Source organism: Mirounga leonina, unplaced genomic scaffold (assembly GCF_011800145.1).
Source record: "Mirounga leonina isolate KUSES-001 unplaced genomic scaffold, KU_Mleo_1.0 Mir_129, whole genome shotgun sequence".
NCBI lineage: Eukaryota > Metazoa > Chordata > Mammalia > Carnivora > Phocidae > Mirounga > Mirounga leonina.
In genome coordinates this window covers 42146774-42172906 of record NW_023270323.1, presented here as the reverse complement: position 1 = coordinate 42172906, position 26133 = coordinate 42146774, and the positions used below count along the sequence as shown (strand labels likewise).

Below are 26133 nucleotides of genomic sequence, written 5' to 3'. Positions count from 1 at the left end.
CCAAACACTTCATGGTGCATTGAACAATATAAAGTAGAAAAGTCATCAAAATTAACCTTTTGGCATTTGACTCCGTTTTACAAAATTGAAACCGTGGTATGAGCTCTCCATGAAGTGTGCTCTTATCTCTTCGGCATTTTGTGTTTTGTATTCACTAAGGTTTGTGACACCATTCGTTCATTTCTTAGACACATTGTCTCTTCAACAGAGCAGAGTTCGTGGGGATGCAGAACCCTGCGGGTAGGTGTTCATTTCCCCCGCCTTCCTTGTCTTGCAGACCCGGATCCACGTGCTGGTCATTGCGGGTAGCGTCGTGTCTTATTTTTTCTTTGCCTTGGTTTTTGGATCCATGTGTGTCACTTGCAATCCGCCGTCCAACCCCTACTGGATTATGCAGGAGCACATACTGGACCCCGTGTTCTACCTGGTTTGCGTCCTCACGACGTGCATCGCTCTTCTGCCCAGGTATGGGGTTTTATCCGCGAGAGAGGAAGTGAGATCAGAGGCTTAGAAGGCTTCAGGCAACTGCTCAGAATGATGGCGGACCATCCCCTTTACCAGTGGAGAAGTCAGTCTGTGTCCTAGTGAAAACATAGGTTTCAACTCTTTGACCAGAGAGCAAAAACGGTTTAAGCAACCTGGAAGAGAGCTTTCTCTCTCATGGAAAATTCTCATCGGGTTGCCATTCCGCAAAGATAGGGCAGCTTCACCCACAGGGTTATCTGAGGATCCTTTCCTCTGGCTTTTTGTTCCACCAACTCCCACGGGTGCTGCCCTCAGCTGCATGATTGGAGATGACTCACCGCCAGCACCCCCACATGCCTGTCTGCGGGAGGGAGGAGGAGAGAAAACGGAGCGCGAGCGGCTTTCCTGTCGCGTGTTTTTTTGCTTTGTCTTTGTAATGGCATGACCCAGAAGTTGCACATCATTACTCATATCCCTTTAACTAGGTCCTGAGTATGTCGAGTCAGAGTGGTGAAAATCTGAGGGTTTCTAAAAGGAAAAACGGGTGAATGTGGACTGAGAGACAAGTAGTGGTCTCTGTACAGCCCGTCAGCACTGAAAACGTCCCTCCTATATCTGAGTTCAGTTGTCTTTCCCATTTTAGTTTAACTTGAATTTCTAATATTGTACAGGATGGGGATGGCTAAGAAGTATGTGTGTGTTTTTAATCTATAGCTCTCTCTCTCTCTTTATATTTTTTATAAAGTGTATCTGTTTAGCTGGAAACACTGTGCCACATAGTTGTTCTACCTTTTTAAAACAGGACATGAGAGTCAAAATGGTGGTTTTAGGTTATTCTCTAACAGAGTTGGCGAAGTGGCTCACAGGCCAAATGTGGCCCGCTGCCTGTTTTTAAAAGCACGTGAAGTTTTATTGGAATACAGACACACTCATTCCTGTATTCTCTCTGGCTGAGTTTGCACCACAGCGGTAGAGCTGAATAGTCCCAACAGAGACGATCTGGCTCGCAAAGCCTGAAATACTACTATCTGGCCCCCCAGGAAGAAAGTTTGCCACCCCCAGTGTTCTAACAAGTGCTGAAAAATGTGAAGGTGGCTTTGAAACTGGATAGTGGGCAGGGACTGGAAGAATGTAAAGTACATGATAGAAAAATACTAGACGGGGGCGCCTGGGTGGCTCAGTTTGTTAAGCGACTGCCTTCAGCTCAGGTCATGATCCTGGAGTCCCGGGATCGAGTCCCGCATCGGGGTCCCTGCTCGGCAGGGAGTCTGCTTCTCCCTCTGACCCTCCCCCCTCTCATGCTCTCTGTCTCTCATTCTCTCTGTCTCAAATAAATAGATAAAATCTTTAAAAAAAAAAAAAAGAAAGAAAGAAAAATACTAGACGTCTCCAAGAGAACGTAGATGATCGTGGACGTTGCCGTTCCTGCTGGTGGGGATTCAGAGGGAAGTGAGAAGCCGCACAGGTGGAGAAAATCATATCATCTGAGAAAGTGCACATACGGCCTTGAACAGAATGCTGCTGGAAATGTGGATGTTACAGGCACGGCTGGTGAGGGGTCCGAAAGAAAGGAGGAACGTGTCGCTAGAAATTTGAGGAAGGGGGATCTTGGCATTACAGCGGCAGAAAACTTAGCCAAAGTGGGTTTTCCCGTTATGTGGAAAGCGGAATTTGTGAACTATGACCGTGGCTATTCAGTGTTGAAGGTCTGGTCCGGGCTCTTCTTGCTGCTTAGAGTAAAATGTGAGAGAAAAGATATTGAGGGAAGGCCTATTAAACCCAGAGAAATTAGATTTGGGGAATTCTCTGCCTATCCAGATTTCCAAAGTTGTGAAAATGAAGAGATTGGCTTTTGGGACCACGCTCTAGAGAGGCCAGCAGTGTGGCTGGACAACCAAAGGCGGAGGAGATCAGGTCTGTGACATGGGTCCCTTCGGCCCCCTCAGCAGCCACCGGGAAGGAAGACGGCCTGATGTCGGAAGGCTCTGTGGAGGACCCTCGTCTAAGGGCGTGAAGCCCCACGACACGCGTGGGAGACCCACGAGGTCGATGAGAATGCCGTGCCCGCGTCCGTGCTGCCCGCTGGGGCCGGAAGGGACGGCGTGCAGTAAAGTGTCACACTGGTCCTCGAAAACTAAGCGTTGTTTGAACACGCACTGTGTCCTGCTCTCTGCTTTGCGTGTATTATCTCATTTCATCTAACAAACATTAAGCCTCTGACGTAGCACTATGGGGACCTCTACTTTAAAGGTTTTATTCTGTATTTATTTGACAGGCACTCCCTGTTTCCTCAGCACTTTGCAAACACTAACTTTTTTTTTTTAAGATTTTTATTTATTTATTCATGAGAGACAGAGCGAGAGAGAGAGAGGCAGAGGGAGAAGCAGGCTCCCAAGGAGCAGAGAGCCCGATGCGGGACTCGATCCCGGGACTCCAGGATCATGACCTGAGCCCAAGGCAGACGCTTAACCATCTGAGCCACCCAGGCACCCGCAAACACTAACTTATTTAGTAGTGCTGTTGTCTCCGTCTTACAGCGTGCTTCTCTTTCCCCTTTACCCCAAGGAGGCCAAGGGGCCCCCAGACCCTTTTACTCTTTCCAGTTGGTGAGGATTTTTGGTGTCCCGAGCCGCGTTTGCGGTGACTCTAATTCTGTGCTGCTTTTTGGAACCTAGGTTTACATACCGGGCTCTTGAGGGATCCCTGTTCCCGTCTCCAGTTCGGAGGGCTCAGCACCTGGACAGACTGACTGCGGAGGAGAGGACGGACGCTCTCAAGAAGTGGCGAGGGGCTGGAACGGCGGCCCGGGCGCCGTGCAAGTATGCTGAGCGCCCGGCTGCCGAGTCCGAGAGAAGAGGCCCGTCCGGCCCGCCTACCGCCTTGACAGTGGCGTCAGCACCGTCTCGTGCTGTCGAGCAGGGGAGCGCGTCTGTCTGTGAAACCGCCTTGGACTCAGACTGCTCGGAAACCAAGGCCTCAGGGACGGCGAGGCCCTCCGAGGGTTAAAAAAAAAAAAAAAAAGAAAAGAAAAAGAAGCAGGGTATCCTCCTTGCAGCGGCAAGTCTCCCTTCAAATCTGGAAGAGGGACTTTGAAGAGGCCCCTCTAGCAAGCAGGAATGAGGTGGATTTTTCCCGAAGGCACACGAAGATTCTTCTGTGCCCGGAAAAGCCGATGTGATGACCTTTCTTGTGTGTTTGTAGATACATTTGGAGGAGAGGTTGCAGTTTGACCTGAACTGAGTTTCAGGAGGTGAAATATTTCATCCCGAATCAAATGCTTTTATGAAACTTTTTGGATTTTGTAAAAGCATTTTAATTGTCCTAGACGTACAGACATTCCTAAGGGATTCATTTGAGATGTATTTATTTTACTGGGAGATCTCAGATTCCAGGGAAATGCTTTCAGCGAGCAGACTCCAATCTGAATTTTCTTTAATGAAAAAAAAAGTAGTTTTTAGATCAGTTAGAACGCAGAATAGATTGTCACATGAAAAAAAAATGTTATAAATGGTTAATTTCCAAAGAAAAAATTCCAAAGAGCCTTTTAAATGACAGTGTACCTAAAATAGGGTAATAACTGTACTGTTGAAAATGTGGTTAGTGATCATTAATAGCTTTTCATTTCCTCCAGGAAGATGCCTTTGGTCGTCTGACTGCCGATGTAAGGCATCCGTCTCTGCTCATTTCAATGTTCTCTTGAGGCGGAGCCTTCAGGGGGAAGGGGCAGACCGGTGCCAGGGTTCGGTAGGAATATGTTCCTCTCTCTGCTTTTGGGCAAGAGAAGACCTTTTATGAGGTCTGCCTCTGTGCAGATGTCAGCTGGGAAACATAGGCCGTAGGTAGGACAGACCCAGTCGGCTCAGTCTGTAGCCTGCTTGGCAATCTCCTGTGTTCTAAAACTTGCAATAGCCTGATCAAGATGAAACAATCAATTTGAAAACAATCTGCAAGGTCTCTGGTGTTGTAGCCTTTAAAAATGAGATATTATGCATTGAGACTAATACAGGTGGTTCTCAGCAGGATTCTGTGAGGTTCTTAGAAAAATTTGTTTTTAAATACATTTTAGGACAGGAATGTCGATAGCAAGTTAGTTGCTTGTTGCAAATCATGTGTGTTGGCTTTAGTTGGAACAAAGAGACTAGTTTACCAACTAAGCCCAGATGTTACAAGATCATCTATTTTTGTTGAGTTCTTTTAAAATTCAGTATCTATTCATCTGAAAATTGCCAGCCACTAACCACCCAGAATCTCCTTCCTGAAATCTCCATGCTGATGTTCTATGTGTGTATCAAGATCTTATGACTATTAATCTGTTATCCTCAGGGCTTCATCTTCTCCTGCTGCCTCTTTGTCCTGGTCTGACATTTTTTTTGTAACTCTCTGATATTACTGCAAATAGTCTTTTATAGAGACTGATTTCTAGAACTTTCAAAATCCCACATGGCTATTGGAGGTTGTTTTCTGCTTTCTTTAATGATTTTTAAAAATAAACTGTTTAATAAATCATGTGTACAAAAACCTGTCATCACTCCTGTACGTATCACCGAACCCAACAGTAATTGGTACCAGAGTTTAGAAGGAAAATCCCAGAGCCTACCTTTTCCCAGAATATTGTAATGGCCTTTTCGTATATGGAAAAATCAGTAATGTCCTATCATCTGTCATCCTCATAGCAGCTGGTATTCATTGCCTGAATATAAATAAAGGGTTAGAATCTAAAGGTAAGAAGAATAAGCCAAGAGGACTGAGGAAAAAAGTCAGTCTCCCAGGTGTCAAGCATCCGTGCATAAAAGCAGAAGAAAGTCTTGAGTGTTCATGTTACGAGTCCGCAAGCTCCCGAGAGCTCTGAAACTGAAAAATTTTTCATAAATTAGGCACAAATTCAATGTCCGGAACAGATGTAAGGCAATTTCTTTAATGTAATTATTCAGATATTTTGCTATAAAAATGTATTTTATGACTGGGTGCTAAATTCTATTTTTTAAATTCTGAAAAATTTTGGATTCGGAAACATAACTGGCCCTTGGGCAAAAGAGATTTGGGATCTGTATCAAGCCTTTAAAGGGTCTCATTTACAAGTAAATAACTTTACGCAGAGTTAACCCAAGCTGATGGGATCTATTGCATGTTGGTATTCAGTGTATTTTACCAAATTTCGGGGGACCAAGCATTGTATCATTGCTCCTGGTAGCCAGGAAAAATTAATAGTTTATATTTTGTGGTATAATTTTACCCCAAAAGATTTGTGAAAGAATTATTATATCAGGCTCCCAAAATATACTCTAGACATGAAAGATTCCTTGCACTCTTACCAGGTTTAAAGTTTTCTTTGGACTCCTAAGGGACTTGAAACTATTAGGAACCTCTCATTTTAGAGAGCCATCCATCACCTAAAATAAAAGAGCACGTTCCTGTGACAGACACATGACAGGTAAATTCGGATTGGTCGGCGGCTGGGGGCCAACTGTAAAGTGGGAGGCATGGTTTTCTGGGACTTGCTATTTCCATGTTCCATGTCCATTAAAAAAAAAAAGGGTTGTACCATTTTATTTGTATTAAGGGTTATTTAGAATAAGTACAGTTAGGTACACTTGCCTGAACATAAGTTGAGCAAGGCTAACAGTTATTACATGAAGTATGTACCTACCACTGTAACAGTCCTCACCGTAATTCTATTGTTGGATTTCACATTCTCAGTAGGTTTACACAAACTCTGGAACAGGAGATGAATAACATGGAATGTGTCAAGGCAACATTTCGATTCTGAAATATGTGCACACATAGGAAAAAGTACAAAAACCCAGGTATAAAATTGCAGGTAAGTCTCTGCAGGGGCGGGGGATGCCGAGGCAGTCCGGGGTGCTGGTGAAGGTTAGTGGGGAATCTTCCTTGTTCCGAAGGCATTTGGGTGTTGCAAAATGGACGCCTAACTAAATTACTTTTAGTGTGAAAATTTGCATTTTGAAGATTTTTAGTGGGGAAAAAAATACTTTTAACCGCTAGTTACTTCAGAAATTGATGTGCACAAAGTGGCCTAGTGCTTAAAAGCATTTTTAAAATTTTTGTTTTAATTATCAAGGGGAGGCAATGGCAACATCAGATACTAAACACGTTTCAAGGAAAATTACAAAATGTTTTACTCCGCGCAAACTTGAACTATGCTTTGAGAGGCATTTCTGTGATTTTATCATTATGGGCGAACACAGGAAAGTTGGAAAATACTGAATTGGAGGTCGGGTGCAATTTAATTTTTGTTTTCAAAAATTGAATCTCTCCAGGCCTTTGACAGTTGAATCTCCATTCATTGTCACATAGGCACAACAAAATGTTTCCCACGAATATTACTCTAGCTGTTGAGGTCCCAGTCAGCCAGCTGATACACACTGAACAAATCCCAGCTAGAGGGAAGGTTCTATGGAGACTTTTCTATAAGGTTACATCCTTGATTTAAGTTCAGAACGTGCAGTCTTATACTGTTAAATGCTATTGTTGATGTCTAAAGAGCTTTGTGTTTAATATGTCTTGCCATTTCAGCTACCTAAATGGATGCCACTTGTCTCTTACCTCTGACTATCTTTCATAGGTTTTCAGAATTATGCAGACTTGAGTAACAGTAAATAATTTAAGCAGGTAAACTGTCTTGGCTCTTAATAAATCAAAAGCAAGTCTCCAGTATTAATATTGAAATTTGCCACTCTGCTATTGTGCTTGAGAAACAAAAGCTGGCAAAGAGCCTGGATCTCAATGGCCTCTCTGTGACTGGGATAAAGAGAATTCTCTAGAACCTGTTACCCTAGCACCTGCCTTATTCCAGAGCTGATACTTTTGTGCTATGGTCAAGATTAGGCCTGGCAAAAGAACAAAATCTGCTTTGTTTGTTGGTTTTTTTTTGTTTTTTTTTAAAGACTGTCATTAAACTTGAAGTAAGAGAAAACTAAAATTGAAAAAACTGAATAAAATGAGACCAAAACAAACATGAAAATTTGCAGTGCACCGCTGAGCATCCCTGTCCATGAAAAGTGCTTCTGGACGGCTCTCTGCGGGGAGCTCTCCACAGTTGACAGGGCCATTTTCTTTGTAGCTGGCAAAAGTCTCTCATCATCTTTGGAATTAGTTTAGGAGAAAGGTATGGATGTATATTTGTCTTTCAATCCATTCGACGAAGTATGACACATTGCTATAAACTCCGGGCCCCAGGACTTTGGAAAAACAGACAGAGCCCCACGACGTTAAACCAAATAATGTCCACTGTCCTCCAGGCCGCTCGCAAACAAGTGGCCCACCGCTGTCACCCTGTAATGAACAGAGTGGACATTAGTCACTGGTGGCATCTGTGTTATCCTGGGGGTACAGTGAAGCCAAACCCAGCTTAGCCAACTTCTTGGAAAGTTTAAACAAGGCTTTCGTTGCCAACCAGAGGGAGCACGCTTTCCACCACACTGATGGAACTTCCAAATGCACATTTTAGACCCTGATATTTAAAAGAACGGGGGTACCTTGGGAAAGGACTACGTTCCTATTTCTCTGAAATCAGACTTCTCAGCCATTTCCTGTGCTTATCAAAATAGGTCATAATTATTTTTTAATTTAGTGTATCAGAACGAATTCTCTCGTAACTGTTCTCATTCTTAAACTTTGAGCCATTTTATAAATGTTGAAAGTACCCAAAATGGAACATGCAAAGATTTTTTTTTTTTTTCTCCACTCAAACAGTACTTCAGAAAAATACTCCAGAATAACTCTCTATTTTCAAGATTCTTGCTTTGTGAATGATTCTTTAGTAAAAGACACTGGCAACTTGCTGCATTTCCTAACAGTTCTTAGGACTGTTTCAGTTAGTGTACCTGAATGGAAAATAGCACATCAGAATTATTTACAGTAAGGTGTCTGCAGCCTCTGTTCTACCTCATTTGTATGGAGATTTTCATTCTTGACATTTCCGCTTAAGCGTTGCAATTCTTGCCCCCACATATGATTAGCAGTGAGACACTATGGCTTTATAAACATCAGTATTGGCTACATCTGAAAAGATCAGAGATTAGGTGTATTCTGTATGGCCTCTGAACACAAACATACCGAACACAGAGAGATCGATACCCTAGGAAATAAAGAAGTAAGTATGTGAATTCATGGTGGGAACTCGCACATACTCCTGCCCCGTAAGGACGTCAAACGTGGAATTATATAGATGGTCTTGCCCCCCTGATCATGTTGGAGAAAAATAGTAATTACGTTTATTGATGCTCCTCTAAACACTTTCCCTTGGATTAGCTCATTTAATCCTCATGAGATCCCTATGAGTTGCTAAATACTGTCCATTTTGGAGGTGGCGAGACTGAGGCACAGGTGTGTGCCACGTTCGTAGGCAGAGCGCGGGTTCGACCCACACAGTCTGGCACCACGACTCCAGACAGCGGCTTTCCTTCCTGGCTCCCCAGGCAGGAGACGCGAAAGCCGAAGGCAACCGGAGCGAAGGGCATGGAGAGGAGAAGGGGATCACTTGGGTACCGGAGAAGGTACATATTGTGAATAATTTAACATCGGTTAGTAAGCAATCTGCGAGAAATACTCCCAAAGGGCCGCACGGGAATAACAGCGAGTATACAGGGCCCCGGCGCGCGGAGAGAATTTACCATGCACGAGTCGACGGTGCCGGACTCATACCCCGCGCACACCATCCGCGCCGTGATGGTCTTCATGTCGAAGTAGGACCGGCACTGCTCCAGGGGGATGATGCGCACCTCTCCCTCTTGCAGCTTAAAAGGCACTGGGGTTTTTAAAAAAAGAAGAAGAAACCAAATATCTAAGAGGGCAGAATGACTCAAAAATGAGGCCAGCCGTATATGAAATGATGACATCTGTACACCCAGGGAAGCATATTCTTTACTTAAAATGCCATTTCAAAGACAAGGCTTGTCTGGCGTCAGAATTTTCAATCAGCAGTGTTGACCGCGATCATCTAGTCCAGCTCCTTTATTTTATTAATGAGAAACTGGACCAGTAACTTGATTAGGTAACTCGCCTCGTGCTTCTCCCCTCTTAATACATGCTGCAACAAGAACAACGGCTACTTCGAGGAAAAGACAAGCAATCAAGCCCGAGCATTGCCCCAGACGGAGGGTTAGACCAGCATGGCCGGACTTTCAGGCTGTGTTACAGACGTTGACAAGACCAACTCATAACACACGGTGCGTGCAGCTTGACTGCGGGACTGGAACAGCCTAGCCGCTCGAGAGAGGCTCCGAGGGGCTCTGCCCGCAGGTGCGCATCGCTGGTAGAGAAGGTCTGAAGCAGGATGACGGACAGGCCTTCCCTTGCAGGGCGGCTCCACAACATGGGGAGTGAGGGGCTCACCCGAAGGGAGAATCCGAGGTGTGGAGAAGGAGTTCTGAGGCTGCCGCAGGGTGGCAGGTGGGGGTACTGCGTGTGGGAGAGGAGCGTGACACACACCCCTACTCCTTGCCCTTTGTGGCTACACTTCCGAAGTGAAGCCGGGGAACTGCTGCCCAAGCCTGGGAGGTAACACAGCGGTTTTCAGGTACAAACGGAAGGCAAGTGCTGCCTCCCGAGGCTCCTCACTTACTTTTGTTGCCCATGTGCCCCCAGCCTGTGATAGAGCAGTACGTGTCGGGTTGCAAGGCCTGCTCCGAGCTGGGCAAGCAGACCGGCCGGACGTAGCTGGTTTCGTTGACGTCTTCGCTCAGCTCCACGATGCTGATGTCGTAGTCGACCACCGCTCGGCTATAGCGCGGGTGCGGGATGATGGTCCTCACGAGGCGCGTCTGCAGGAACGGTGACGGGCGGTCTAGGTTGTTGATGCCAAACACCACTTTCCAGGCGGCAGCGTTCTCTCTCCTCAAAGAACAAATTCAAGAGCTGTTGGCGTCTTAAACCCTAAGTTAAATTTTGAAATTTACAAGTAACTTTTAAAATATTTACGTGAAGAATGGCTCTTCCCACGCCCGACGTATTTATGTAAGAGGCATTTCTAAAATGGCCTGAGCAATTCGTAAATAGGTATTCTTGTGGAAAGCGAAGCTCATGCTTCTAGAATGGGGCTATTCTGGTAAATAAAATTTGTTTCGGTTTGAAAGGCAGGCAGGGGGGTTACTTGCTTCATTGAGTGGGAAAAATAATAAAGACGTGAAGAAGAGAGAGGAAATTCTGGCACATGGAGAGTCCTGAAAGTTAAGTGAGTGAAGTGTTTTTAGGTGGACTGACTAGAATAATCCGAGCAAGTGCTCAAAAACAATGCAGTCTGAGACTGACCACTGGAAGTCATGGGTCACCTTTTTAAGCCTTTGGCTTGAAATTTTCAAAAGGTTCCCCTGAAAACTCGCCATTTCTCTGAGGCACTTGCTCCTTCTTGGAGGAATGTCTTAGCCTTGACTTTTTATTCTCCTTTCTTTTCATATATTTTTAAAGATTTTATTTATTTATTTGTCAGAGAGCACACACACAAGCAGGGGAAGTGGCAGGCAGAGGGAGAAGCAGACTCCCCACTGAGCAGGGACCGCGATGTGGGGCTCCAGCCCAGGACCCTCGATCCCAGGACCCTGGGACCATGACCTGAGCCGAAGGCAGACGCTTAACCAACTGAGCCACCAGGTGCCCCTCCTTTCTTCTCCTTTTTCCTCCGGTCTCCTCTTCTTCTCTGCTCTCAAGTCTATGTCGAAGTGACCCAGGGCTCTACTGTCAGTCTTCTTATTCCATACTCATCCCCTTAAAGATTTCATCCAGACCAGGGGTTTTAAATGCCACCAAATCCTGGTAACTCCCAAACGTGCATCTCCACCCTCCCCACTGGGCTGCAAACTTAAATACCCAATTATCCATTCAACAAACTCACTTATATGTTTAATGATAGCTAAGATTTTTTTAGTGCTTCCCACATCTTTGACTATGTTCTAAGCATTCAGGATTCATTTTACAGATATTTAGTACTTACAACCATGTGACAGAGTTGAATCATCTCTTTCTCTTATCCCAACATCATCTTCATCAGCAGGTCTTCACCACTCCACTTTCAAATATACCCTGAATCTTGTTGTTTCTCCCTCTTCCACAATCTATCTTAATATAAACCACTGTCATGTACTTGGATGACTGCGGTGGCTTCCCGGCTGGTGGCCCTTCTTTTACTCTTAGCACCCCGAGCCCATATTCCTCAATGGCAGCAGAGTAATCTTTTTAAAAAACAAAATTAGATTGAGTCCATCTCCTGCTCAAAATTCTCCAGGGACTTTGAATCACTCTTGAGATACACTGTAGACTCCTCATGGCCTCTGAGATGACCTGCTCCATTCCAAACCCAAGGACTTTCTATTTTTGGATATGCTGAGGACATCCCCAATCCAGAGGCTCTTTCCTTTCTGTTCTCTCAGCTCCCATATGGTTCCCACCTTAACTCCTTCTCTTCTTTGAGGTCTCAGCTCAAACACCACCTCCTCACAGCTGCCCTCTTTGGCCACCCAGTCTAGGCTTTTTTCTGTCCCCATCACTCTCTACTCTTGACCCTGCTTTGATTTTCATCTCATTGATATCAATGACATTGGTACATCTGTTTTCTATTCTCTGCCTTGCACCCAGAATGTAAGTTCCATGAGACCAGGGCCTTGGTTGGTCTTGTTCACTGCTGCATTCACAGGCCTAGGGATGCAGTGGGTTCTCAACAAGTATTCGTTTAATGGTGGCTCAATGCATGTTGTTTCAAAACATGTACTAATGGCCAAATCCAGCCACCTAGGCAAGGTCTGTTCTCCATCAGTCCCTCCACCTTCTCTTCCATCCCCAGTCCCAGTCCACTCTGGAGGACCAGAGTGGGCTAGGAGCAAAGAAGTGGATGTGTAGAGGACTGCAGTGCTGGTGGGGCTTTCCTAGTGGACGTCACCATATAACAGTGGTAGCGTTAAGTGAGCCATGCCACCACTGTCCCCACTTGGGAACTTGCCCAACTAGAGTAGGTTGATTTGTCCCACTAAACAGTTGTTTTTCAACCCAGGCTGAAGCTTTTAAATACCGATCTTCTGGGCATCACCCCCTGTCAATTGAAAGTTTTGGGCTGGGGCCTGGGAATCCATATTTTTAAGAGCTCCCTAGAGAGTCTCAGACAAAAACTCACCTATATTCCTTCTTTCCTTGGCATGCTTTTCTTCATTGTGTTCTCATGCATGGCAAAGATTCAAAAGGCTGAGATTTCAGGAGAGTTAGGAAAGAAGTGGCCAAGGTCAGTGTTCAACCTGTTTATGGTATTGCTGGATTCTTGCAGTACACAACTGAAAGACTGCTCTACATGGTCCATGCATTCTATCGTTTTGCCAATGTAAAAAATAATAATTTTAGGACTATATGAACAGGAATTGATGTCATCTTTGAATGTAGATATAAATATAGATATTAGCTATAGACATATAGATACATATAAATAGGCATAGATTTATAGCAACTTCTCCATGCCAAACATTGTGCAGGGATTACAACAATCAAGAAAGACATGATTCCCATCCACACAAACTTTAGAATTGAGTGAAGATGAACAATTAAGAAACAATCATAGTAAAATGCAGGAAGTGCAATCTCATGAGCATTACAAGATAATATTACAGAAGAATTATTTTTCATTAAATAAAGCCATCATTCAAAGAACATGTCTTTTCTTTCTTCTTTCTTTCTCTCTCTCTTCCTTTCTTTCTTCTTTCTTTCTTTCTTTCTTTCTTTCTTTCTTCCTTCCTTCCTTCCTTCCTTCCTTCCCTCTCTCTCCCTTTTCTCTCTCCCTCCCTTCCTTCTTTCTCCCCTCCTCCCCTTCACCTTTGCTTCCTCCTTTTTCTCCCTTCCACTTCCTCCCTTCCTTCCCTCCTTCCCTTGTTACTTCCATTTTTTCATCTACAGAAGTAAGTGCATAACCATTTGAGAAATTCAGTATTCACTTGAGATTCTATTAAAGGCATCTGAAATCAAGCAACAATTTATTTCAATTTCTGCCTATTTAATAGCTTCTTGACCTGGATTCAGAACTACTAAATTTTGCTTCTAACAAATATTCATCCACTTGCTTAAATCACAAGCAATGTTTCAAACAGTTGAACACTGCAAATTATTTGTAACAAGATGAAATAACAAATTTCAGACTTAATTACTAGATTGTGCTTAATCTAATTCTAACAGTGAAAAATAGAACTGCTAAATGTTAACTTGTATCTAGTAGTTTATTGCTACACAAGCTACTGTCCCTGTGGCATTAACATCTGCCAAAAACAAACCAACCGAAAGAGTACACAGGAAATTCACATAATTTTTGTAATCAGTGAGGATATTGTTCTTTTTCCTTTTTATGAATATGATGGAAAAAATAAAGTCTCTTTTAACGTCTTTTTTTCCAAGTCTGGCAAAAACCAGGAAAAACCACAACCTGTTATTTGAAATGGGCATATAAAGTGAAGGAACTGTGTATCAATGGTATACGGGCGTAGTAAACACATGCTGGAAAGAATGAGTCAGAAATAACGGCAGAGACAACCCCGTATTGGTGGAAGCAAAAAGAGGAAAGAAAATTTAGAGCTACGTGAATGCCACACGAGTCTAATCTCAGTTCATATTACCCCCCATGGAGAAATACATAGGAGCAAGCTATGTTCATATGGGCTTTCCAATGAAGAGTTTGAGCGACAAAGAAAAAAAGCCAAGTACACCCACTGAAAGTCTTCAGCATAAGGGGTACTTTTTCAAACTGAGCTGTCAGACCTCAAAACAGCAGCACAGAGAAATGGCACATCCTTAAAGAAGTTTCTGCAGAGACCCCTCATGTTCTGGGAGGGACAAGCAGGCAGAGAGGAAGTCCAGTGAAAATCCACCAATCACAGTGAAAATGGCCGAGGAAGACGTTAAGAGACCTTTTTCTCCTTTCATTCTAGCTCCAGGTGGCATTTCCTTGTCTGAAATTCACATTTACGGTCTAATTTGCTTCATGCCTATATTACTACTTTAACAATGGATACACTTTACAAAGAACATTGAGATAATATGATTTCAATGTAGAATTCTTCAACCATCAGCTCTAGAGAGAAAGCCCAGCTACATATACATCTTAGATGACATGCAGGAAAACTTATACAAAATTAAAGGCACACCATCCTTGGCCATAAGAACTGGTCAATTTGGTTTACATATGCCAGCCTGAACCCCGGTTTAGACACAAAAATGCCACATTTTTATTTATTTTAGCTAGCCAGGTTTAGAGATGTTCTATCTTCATCTTTTCTTAAGAGCATAAATTTTCCCTTTCTTTCATCCTTTCTGGTTTGGCTTTAATATATTTAACATCATTTTAAGAAAAAAAATTAATATTTATAATTAATACCTGTGATAGAAACCACCCTATTTTACAAGTCTTACTCCAGAAATAGCACAGCTAAGTAGTGATTTGGAGGTAGTTGAAGGTGACCAAATTTGCACTAAGAAATATCACATAATGGCATCATTGCTGTTCTACAAATCTCATGACCCACTTACTTTTACTTACTTACTTACTTACTTACTTACTTACTTACTTACTTACTTACTTATTTATTTATTTAATACATAGAAAGAGCATGAGCAGGGGGAGCAGCAGGCAAAGGGAGAGGGAGAAGCGACTCCCCGCTGAGCAGGGAGCCCTATGCGGGGCTCAACCCCGGGACCCTGGGATCATGATTTGAGCTGAAGGCAGACGCTTAATTGACTGAGCCACCCAGGCGTCCCAAAATGAGGGATTTTAAACTTATTTTAAATATACTACTGGATTTCCCAACCCTCTTACTTTTAATATTGTGTTCTGCCCTTGGTATTCGTAAAGGATTCTCTTCAACACACCCAGAGAACAGACTTTAGAATGGGGTGATCACAGAGTGAATATGTGAAGGGACCAGATGGAAGTCATAGCAGAGTGTGTCAAATCACAGGCTCTGCCCATCTGGAGGGTCATCCACTTCTCCAATCCTGCTTATTGTTGTCATGTTGGAATGCCAGGTAGGACCTGACCTTTTGAATGTTCAAGGGAAGCTAGAGTTCTGGATTCCTTTTAAGGTATCCACAGTTTTAAATGTTGCCCCCTCCCCCCCCAAAAAAGGCAATACAATAAGCAAAATAAACCAGCAGCCTGGATTTACAGTAGTGTAAGAGCTCTACTTCATAGCTTTCCTAGTATTTCTATACACATTATTTCAAGTGGTCTTGCCAACTGTGAGATGTAACAAGAATTCTTATTCCATTTCATAGAAGAGAAAGCAGTGACTCACAGCAGATGAATGACTCATCTAAAGTCACAGAGGTAGTAAATGATGGTAACAGAATGCTGGTCCCTTAAACCCCTAGCCCACACCTTTTCTACTAAACTTCTCTGGAACAAAAAGAAAGGTCCACAGGCATCTACATCGGAATAGGGTACTGGCCACAGAAAAGCATGTCACACAGTGGACGCATTGGTGAGTGACAGGATGGCAGATAGCAGGAAGAGATCTTCTCTTTCCTGAACATATCTCCCGGACATGATGGGGAGCTAGCCACCAGTGATGAAATTACAGAAAGTGAACAATCCTGTTATCCCAGGATCCAAAAAAGCAAGAGAAGAGGATAGTCACATACATATCCTAGAAATTCAAGTATCAGATTTCAGAATGTTTGGGGAAGAAAAAGGCAGACATGATATTGTATCCAGGGACTCTTCAAGTACAGATCAAGAGAGATGAAAGAAATAAAATGCCAAATTCTGATGCTACCATCACAAGTGACTGCAATAAGAAAATGAAGAATCAGCTAAAGAGTAAATGAGACTGCATCAGGGTCCCAGAGCTTCGCAACTGGGAACTTTATCACAAAAGAGAGGCATGAAAGTGTAGCAATTACTGGAAATTCTTAATCATAGAATGAACAGGGATTTGTTTAAAAAGGAGAAATGTAGGAAACATAAAAATGGCTTCTCTGCAAAATAATGTGCAAGGACAAGGGAAGGGGAAAATTTCTGTCTGTGGCAAATAATATTAGCAAAGAACTAAGACGAAACAGAACTGTTTGGAGTTTCCTTTGCTTCCAATTTCTCTATTCAAAGAGGATGTTCTTCAGACAGTATGCATAAGATTCATCTTCCATTTGATAAAACATACAGGTGCTTAGTACATGACAATGTTGACCTGATGTGTGGTCTAAGATTTGGGAGGACTCAGTGAGACACCATTGACCTTCAGTAGATGAATTAACATTTCTAGTTCCAGACAAATTATAGTCCTAACTACTAAAAGAACTGCACATATGATTACTAAGAAACATCTAGAAGGACCTGATTAGTCAGTGAGCAAATATTTATTGAGTGGCTGCTATATATGCCATGCTAAAAGAAATGAAAACACAAGGGTGAGGAAGATAGTTCATGCCCTCACAGAGCTTTTATTCTACTGCACTAAAGAATATATAAAGAAATAAGATTATCCTGGGCACTTAGAAGTGACAAAATAGGGTTATATGATAGATGACTGAGAGGGGCGATTTCACTGTAGCCAAGATGGTTAGGGAAGGTCTTTGACAAAGTCGTACTTAAATAGAGACTTTAATGACCAGAAGGAGGTAGTTTTGTGACTCTAACTGTAAAAGCAGCAAATTCAAATGTCCTGAGGGAAAAATGAGCTTGGAGGATTTCAGGCACACAAGAAAGGCTAGATGTCTGCAGCCCAGTGAACCATGGGAGAGTAGAGGGTGATGCAGTCCAAGAGCTAGGACTAGATCTTGAAAGGCCATGATGAGAAGATTTTATTCTTGTTACAGTGGGAAGGGTTTAAGGCAGGGGGAGTGACATGGTCTGATTTACATTTTAGAAAGATAACTATCTCACTGTGTGGATAATAGACAATAAGGGGACAAGCGAGCAGTCAAAAAGACCAGATAGGAAACTGTTTTAACAGTTGTTATGGATTGATTATGTTTCCCCCACCCCCAATTCATATGTTGAAGTCCTAACCCCTGGTACATCAGAATATGATCTTTTTGGAGATAAGGTCTTTACAAAGGTAATCGAGTTAAAATGAGGTCATGAGGATGGGCCCTAAGATGGCTGGTGTCGTTATAAAAAGGGGAAATTTGGAGATAGGGATGCACACCAAGAGAACACTACGTGAAGATGAAGGCAGAGATTTGTGTGATGCTTCTACAAACCAAGGAATGCCGGAGATTGCCAGCAACCACCAGAATCTAGGTGAGAGGCATTCTCTCATAGCCTTCAGAGGGAACCAACCCTTCCCACACCTTGATCTTGGACTTCTAGCTTCCAAAACTGTAAGATAATAAAATTCTGTTGTTCAAGCCACCCAGTTTATGGTATTTTGTTATGGCAGCCCTAGGAAACCAATATAATAGTGAAGACCTGGTATGATGATGGCTTAGACTAGCATTATAGCCTGAAGATGGTGAGAGGTGGTTGGGTTAGAGATAATTTGGAAATTATCTACAGAAATTATCACTGAGTAAATGTGAGAGGAATTAAGGATGATTCCTAGGTTTGGTGAACCAATGGATAATGATTTTTACTGAGATGGGGAAAGCTTGTGAGGCACACAATTATTTAATCAGTGGGAGAGGGTAAGGAACCAAGTTTGCTTTGGCAATTAAAGTAGGATGTTTATTACACATTCAAATGGACATCTCATCTAAGCAGTTAAATATACATGTTTAAAGTCAGTGGGTAAGGGTGGTGATTGAGAAAAATCTGGACTGAAGATATAAGTTTGGAAGTCATGAATAAATGTATGATATTCATATTTTATTTTCAAATATATCCATAATGATATTCATATCAATACTTGATATTCATATTTCAAATATGTACATGTATTTGCAACCATATTATTAGATGACTGTAGACAGATAAGAAAGCCAAGCATTGGGTCCTTGTCTTAGCTCAGGATGCTATAACAAATTACCATAGACTGAGTGACTAGAATAACATACACTTATTTCTCATAGTTCTGGGAGCTGGAAGTTCGAGATCAGGGTGATTGCATGGTTAGGTTCTGGTGAAGACACTCTTGCTGGTTTATAGATAACAATCTTCTTTTGTAACCTCATATGGCAGAAAAAGGTAGCAAGCTCTCTTCCTCTTCCTATATGGACATTATTCCCATTATGGGGTTTCCACCTTCATGATCTGATTACTTCTCAAGGGCCTCACCTCCTAATTCCATTCTGTTGGAGGTTAGAGTTTCAACATGTGCATTTGGAGGGGAAACAAAGCCTGCAGTCCATAATAGCTCTGGAGCATTAAAGCATTCAGTGGCCTAAAAAAGGAAGAGATGGGAAAAGAGAAAGAAATGGGTAGGTTGGTGAAATAAGAGGAAAACAAGACTATTTCAGTTTTTCTAAGACAAAAGTGAAGAAAGTATTTCAAGAAAGATGTAGTGATGAAATACTAGAGAGGGTTTCAATAAACTGGAAACTGAAAAGTCACCATTGGATATGGCAAGATGGAAGTCATCAAAGACTTGGCCATATCTGTGCTATACCTGTGATCACTTTGATGAGAGCTCAACCAAAATCGGTTGAGGAGAAGATGGGAAGTGGAAAAGGGGGGCCAATGACTGCATGAAAGTCTGTCAGGAGTTTTACTGTGAATTCCAGCCAGAATGAGCAATAGTTGATGAGAGATGGAAAATCAAGAGAAGGGGACTTAAGTTAGTGATATAAAGGCATGTTTGTTGAAGAGAATGATCCAGCAAAAAGGAGAATTAATGATGCAAAATAGAAATGATTTTAAAAATGAAGTCTTTAAAAAGATGGAGGATATGATTATCTTAAATAGAAACAGAGACACATCTTCCACCCTAAGTCAAGGGAAAGAAGGGGATATGGCCACATTTACAGGTAATTTGTTGAGATTAAGGGTAAGACAAGGTAAAATACATGATGGTGTCTCTTTTCTCCATGAAGTATGAGGTGAGACCAATGGAGGATGAGAGGATTTGGGGAGAGAGGAGATGTCAGATAGTTGTCTCTAAGGGTAGGAAAGTGACTCTGCTGTGGAGGTATATTGGAAGCGTCCTATATTGTTAGATGCTCATTCGAGATTCACGATCATACATTTTATGTGCGCTGTTAGCTGTCAGGGTGTGTGATATTCAATTGTTAGCTGTTCAGGTGCAGATGCAGAGGACACGGTAGGTAGTTGCATGACTAGAAGAAACACATAAGTCGGGGGCGGAGCAAGATGGCGGAGGAGTAGGAGACCTGGATTTCGTCTCCTCTCAGGAATTCAGCTGGATAGGGATCAAACCATTCTGAACACCTACAAACTCAACAGGAGATCGAAGAAAAGAAGAGCAACAACTCTCTCATCAGAAAAGCGACCACTTTCTGGAAGGTAGGACGTTTGGAGAAGTGAATCCGAGGCGATATTCGGGAGGATAGACGGCGGGGGAGGGGCCTCCGTCGGCCGCTTCTGGCAAGTGATAGAGCCGCGGAGCACAAAATCGGAACTTTTAGAAGTCTGCTCCGCCCAGGGACGTCACTCTGGTGGCTAAGCGGGGGGTGGAACCCTCCGGGACAGTGTGATCTCGGGACCCTCGGGGTCACAGAAAGACCGGGGGTGCCTGAGTGCGGCAGAGCTCCCAGGTATCGGAGCAGGGAAGCCGGCTGCAGAGGCGGAGCCCAGGCGCGGGCTCTCAGCTCGGGGTGGCCATAAACCGTGATCCGCGGCATAGTCGGGCCCCTGCTCCTCCAGCAGGGACCCAACAAGCGGCAGATCCGGGGAGACTCACCTTCCTCCCCGGGGAGGAGCCGCGCGGGAAGGCACCGCAGGGATCTGCTGGGTTTGGAGCTGCACCCGGGGTCGGGTGCCAGAGAGAGAAACGCGCGGTCACAGGCCGGGTGAGCACGGAGTGCGGCCGGAGACCGGGGAGCCGGGAGTGACTGATGGCTTTTCTCTGGGGGCTCACTGGGGAGCGGGGCCCCGAGTTCTTGGCTCCTCCGGGGCGGAGATTGGGAGGCCGCCATTTTCACTCTCCGCCTCCAAAGCTGTACGGAAAGCTCGCAGGGAACAAAAGCCCCGGAGAGCAAACCCGAGCAGATCACTTAGCCGGGAGGGGGCAAGGGCGGGGCAATTCCGCCTCCGGCAGAGACATTTGGAAACCACGGCAACAGGCCCCTCCCCAGAAGATCAGCGAGAACAGCCGGCCAAGACCAAGTTTACCGATCAATGAGAACGGCAGAACTCCAGCGCTAGGGGACTACTGCACATAGAATTCACGGCTTTTTTACCATGATTCTTTAGTCTTTCAAAGTTAATTTTTTTTAACTGTCTTTTTTGTCTTTTTATTTCTTTTTGAATTTTTCTTTTTCCCTTTTTCAACCAACATCTTATCAATCCCCTTTAAAAAAAAAAAAAACATTTTTATTTTTCATTTTTAGAGTCATATTCTATCCCTTCATAGTAGTTACCCATATTTTTAGCTTATATATATAAGTTGTTCTCTCTTTAAAATTTTGTGATAGTTTCTTCTAACAGATTAAAATATACCCTAAATCTCTAGTATATGGTGTTTTCTATTCCCCTGCCTGATCACATCCTCTCCCTTTTTTTTCTCTTTTTCTTTTTTCTTTTTTTAAATCCTCTTCTTTCTTTTTTCAAGCAACTTCTTATCAATTCCTTTTATAACATTTTTTATAATTTCCATTTTTACAGTCATATTCCATCCCTTCATCATATCAAACCTTATTTTTGTACATATATAAGTTTTTCTTTCTTTAAAATTTTGGGAGGCACTTTCTTCTAAAAGACCAAAATACACCCCAAATCTACTGTGTGGCTGATCTATATACCATATAGATCATATTTGATCACATTCTGGTTTTTCTTTTGTTGTTGTTGTTTTGTTTTGTTTGTTTTTGTTTTTATCTTTATCTTTTTCTTTTTCTTTTTTTTTCTTTTTCTTTTTTCTCTCTTTCCCTTTCTTATCCCACTGCTTCAGGTCTTTTCTGATTTGTTTAAAGTATATTTTCTGGGGACGTGGTTACTCTGCTAACATTTTGTTCTCTCATTAATCTATTCTCCTCTGCACAAAATGACGAGACGGAAAAAATCACCTCAACAAAAAGAACAAGAGGTAGTACCGACTGCCAGGGACCTACTCAATACGGACATTAGTACGATGTCAGATCTAGAGTTCAGAATCATCACTTTAAAGATACTAGCTGGGCTTGAAAAAAATATGGAAGTTATTAGAGAAACCCTTTCTGGAGAAGTAAAAGAGCTAAAATCCAACCAAGTAGAAATCAAAAAGGCTATTAATGAGGTGCAGTCAAAAATGGGGGTGCTAACTGCTAGAATAAATGAGGCAGAAGAGAGAATCAGTAATATAGAAGATGAAATGATGGAAAATAAAGAAGCTGAGAAAAAGAGAGATAAACAACTACTGGATCACGAGGGCAGAATTCGAGACATAAGCGATACCATAAGACGAAACAACATTAGAATAATTGGGATCCCAGAAGAAGAAGAAAGAGAGAGAGGGCCAGAAGGTATAATGGAGCAAATTATAACAGAGAACTTCCCTAATTTGGGGAAAGAAACAGGCATGAAAATCCAGGAAGCACAGAGAACCCCTCTCAAAATCAATAAAAATAGGTCAACTCCCCGACATCTAATAGTAAAACTTACCAGTCTCATAGACAAAGAGAAAATCCTGAAAGCAGCTCGGGAGAAGACATATGTAACCTACAAGGGTAGAAACATTAGATTGGCAACAGACCTATCCACAGAGACCTGGCAGGCCAGAAAGGACTGGCAGGATATATTCAGAGCACTAAATGAGAAAAATATGCAGCCAAGAATACTCTATCCAGCTAGGCTGTCATTGAAAATTGAAGGAGAGATAAAAAGCTTCCAGGACAAACGAAAACTAAAGGAATTTGCAAACACAAAACCAGCCCTACAAGAAATCTTGAAAGGGGTCCTCTAAGCAAAGAGAGAGCCTAAAAGCAACACAGACCAGAAAGGAACACAGACAATATACAGTAACAGTCACCTTACAGGCAATACAATGGCACTAAATTCCTATCTTTCAATAGTTACCCTGAATGTAAATGGGCTCAATGCCCCAATCAAAAGACACAGGCTAACAGACTGGATTAAAAAACAAGACCCATCGATATGCTGTCTGCAAGAGACTCATTTTAGAACCAAAGACACCCCCAGATTGAAAGTGAGGGGGTGGAAAACCATTTACCATGCTAATGGACACCAAAAGAAAGCTGGGGTGGCAATCCTTATATCAGACAAATTAGATTTTAAACCAAAGACTGTAATAAGAGATGAGGAAGGACACTATATCATACTTAAAGGATCTATCCAACAAGAAGATTTAACAATTGTAAATATCTATGCTCCTAACATGGGAGCAGCCAGTTATATAAGGCAATTAATAACAAAAGCAAAGAAACACATCGACAACAATACAATAATAGTGGGGGACTTTAACATCCCCCTCACTGAAATGGACAGATCGTCTAAGCAAAAGATCAACAAGGAAATAAAGACTTTAAATGACACACTGGACCAAATGGACTTCACAGACATATTCAGAACATTCCACCCCAAAGCAACGGAATACACATTCTTCTCTAGTGCCCATGGAACATTCTCCAGAACAGATCACATCCTAGGTCATAAATCAGGTCTCAGCCGGTACCAAAAGATTGGGATCATTCCCTGCCTATTTTCAGACCACAATGCTTTGAAACTAGAACTCAATCACAAGAGGAAAGTCGGAAAGAACTCAAATACATGGAGGCTAAAGAGCATCCTACTGAAGAATGAATGGGTCAACCAGGAAATTAAAGAATTAAAAAAATACATGGAAACCAATGAAAATGAAAACACAACTATTCAAAATCTTTGGGATGCAGCAAAGGCAGTCCTAAGAGGAAAGTATATAGCAATACAAGCCTTTCTCAAGAAACAAGAAAGGTCTCAAGTACACAACCTAACCCTACACCTAAAGGAGCTGGAGAAAGAACAGCAAATAAAGCCTAAACCCAGCAGGAGAAGAGAAATCATAAAGATCAGAGCAGACATCAATGAAATAGAAACTAAAAGAACAGTAGAACAGATCAACGAAACTAGGAGCTGGTTCTTTGAAAGAATTAACAAGATTGATAAACCCCTGGCCAGACTTATCAAAAAGAGAAGAGAAATGACCCAAATCAACAAAATCATGAATGAAAGAGGAGAGATCACAACCAACACCAAAGAAATACAAACAATTCTAAGAACATATTATGAGCAACTCTATGCCAGCAAATTAGATAACCTGGAAGAGATGGAGGCATTCCTAGAGATGTATCAACTACCAAAACTGAACCAGGATGAAATAGAAAACCTGAACAGACCTATAACCACTAAGGAAATTGAAGCACTCATCAAAAATCTCCCAAAAAACAAAAGCCCAGGGCCAGATGGCTTCCCAGGGGAATTCTACCAAACATTTCAAGAAGAATTAATACCTATTCTTCTGAAACTGTTCCAAAAAATAGAAACGGAAGGAAAACTTCCAAACTCATTTTATGAGGCCAGCATTACCTTGATCCCCAAACCAGACAAAGACCCCATCAAAAAGGAGAATTACAGACCAATATCCCTGATGAACATGGATGCAAAAATTCTCACCAAAATACTAGCCAATAGGATCCAACAGTACATTAAAAGGATTATTCACCATGACCAAGTGGGATTTATCCCTGGGCTGCAAGGTTGGTTCAACATCCGCAAATCAATCAATGTGATACAATACATTAACAAAAGAAAGAACAAGAATCATATGATCCTCTCAATAGATGCAGAAAAAGCTTTTGACAAAGTACAGCATCCTTTCTTGATCAAAACTCTTCAGAGTATAGGGATAGAGGGTACATACCTCAATATCATAAAAGCCATCTATGAAAAACCTACAGCAAATATTATTCTCAATGGGGAAAAACTGAGAGCTTTCCCCCTAAGGTCAGGAACGCGGCAGGGATGTCCACTATCACCACTGCTATTCAACATAGTATTGGAAGTCCTAGCCACAGCAATCAGACAACAAAAAGAAATCAAAGGCATCCAAATTGGCAAAGAAGAAGTCAAACTCTCACTCTTTGCAGATGATATGATACTTTATGTGGAAAACCCAAAAGACTCCACCCCAAAACTGCTAGAACTCATACAGGAATTCAGTAAAGTGGCAGGATATAAAATCAATGCACAGAAGTCAGTGGCATTCCTATACACCAACAACAAGACAGAAGAAAGAGAAATTAAAGAGTCGATCCCATTTACAATTGCACCCAAAACCATAAGATACCTAGGAATAAATCTAACCAAAGAGACAAAGGATCTGTACTCAGAAAACTATAAAATACTCATGAAAGAAATTGAGGAAGACACAAAGAAATGGAAAAACGTTCCATGCTCATGGATTGGAAGAACAAATATTGTGAAGATGTCAATGCTACCTAGAGCAATCTACACATTCAATGCAATCCCCATCAAAATACCATCCACTTTTTTCAAAGAAATGGAACAAATAATCCTAAAATTTGTATGGAACCAGAAAAGACCCTGCATAGCCAGAGGAATATTGAAAAAGAAAAGCAAAGCCGGCGGCATCACAATTCTGGACTTCAAGCTCTATTACAAAGCTGTCATCATCAAGACAGCATGGTACTGGCACAAAAACAGACACACAAATCAATGGAAGAGAATAGAGAGCCCAGAAATGGACCCTTAACTCTATGGTCAACTAATCTTCGACAAAGCAGGAAAGAATGTCCAATGGAACAAAGACAGTCTCTTCAACAAATGGTGTTGGGAAAATTGGATAGCCACATGCAGAAGAATGAAACTGGACCATTTTCTTACACCACACACAAAAATAGACTCCAAATGGTTGAAAGACCTCAATGTGAGACAGGAGTCCATCCAAATCCTAAAGGAGAACACAGGCAGCAACCTCTTTGACCTCAGCCGAAGCAACTTCTTCCTAGAAACATCGCCAAAGGCAAGGGAAGCAAGGGCAAAAATGAACTATTGGGACTTCATCAAGATAAAAAGCTTTTGCACAGCAAAGGAAACAGTCACCAAAACCAAAAGACAACCGACAGAATGGGAGAAGATATTTGCAAATGACATATCAGATAAAGGGCTAGTATCCAAAATCTATAAAGAACTCATCAAACTCAACACCCAAAGAACAAAGAATCCAATTAAGAAATGGGCAGAAGACATGAACAGACATTTTTCCAAAGAAGACATCCAAATGGCCAACAGACACATGAAAAAGTGCTCAATATCGCTCGGCATCAGGGAAATCCAAATCAAAACCTCAATGAGATACCACCTCACACCAATCAGAATGGCTAAAATTAACAAGTCAGGAAACGACAGATGTTGGCGGGGATGCGGAGAAAGGGGAACCCTCCTACACTGTTGGTGGGAATGCAAGCTGGTGCAGCCACTCTGGAAAACTGTATGGAGGTTCCTCAAAAAGTTGAAAATAGAGCTACCCTATGATCCAGCAATTGCACTACTGGGTATTTACCCCAAAGATACAAAAGTAGGGATCCGAAGGGGTACGTGCACCCCGATGTTTATAGCAGCAATGTCCACAATAGCCAAACTGT

At 42.4% G+C, this 26133-nt stretch overlaps 2 protein-coding genes across 6 annotated transcripts in view; one reads left to right on the top strand and one right to left on the bottom strand.

The window, feature by feature from the left end:
* ATP10D (ATPase phospholipid transporting 10D (putative)) overlaps positions 1–4971 on the top strand; it is a 118861-nt gene extending 113890 nt beyond the window's left edge. For all 5 annotated transcript variants that reach the window (XM_035005041.1, XM_035005039.1, XM_035005038.1 and 2 more), the window contains 2 exons: positions 278–465; positions 3141–4971. In XM_035005041.1, coding sequence (XP_034860932.1) covers positions 278–465; positions 3141–3471 — 519 coding nt within the window. In that variant the 3' untranslated portion in view covers positions 3472–4971. The remainder of the gene's footprint in view (positions 1–277; positions 466–3140) is intronic.
* Positions 4972–6728: 1757 nt separating this feature from the next.
* CORIN (corin, serine peptidase) overlaps positions 6729–26133 on the bottom strand; it is a 114835-nt gene continuing 95430 nt past the window's right edge. Inside the window, exons 17-19 of the mRNA XM_035005587.1 lie at positions 10049–10320; positions 9099–9232; positions 6729–7758 (exon numbers count right to left, since the gene is read on the bottom strand). Of these exons, the coding sequence (XP_034861478.1) occupies positions 7576–7758; positions 9099–9232; positions 10049–10320 (589 nt within the window). The 3' untranslated portion in view covers positions 6729–7575. The remainder of the gene's footprint in view (positions 7759–9098; positions 9233–10048; positions 10321–26133) is intronic.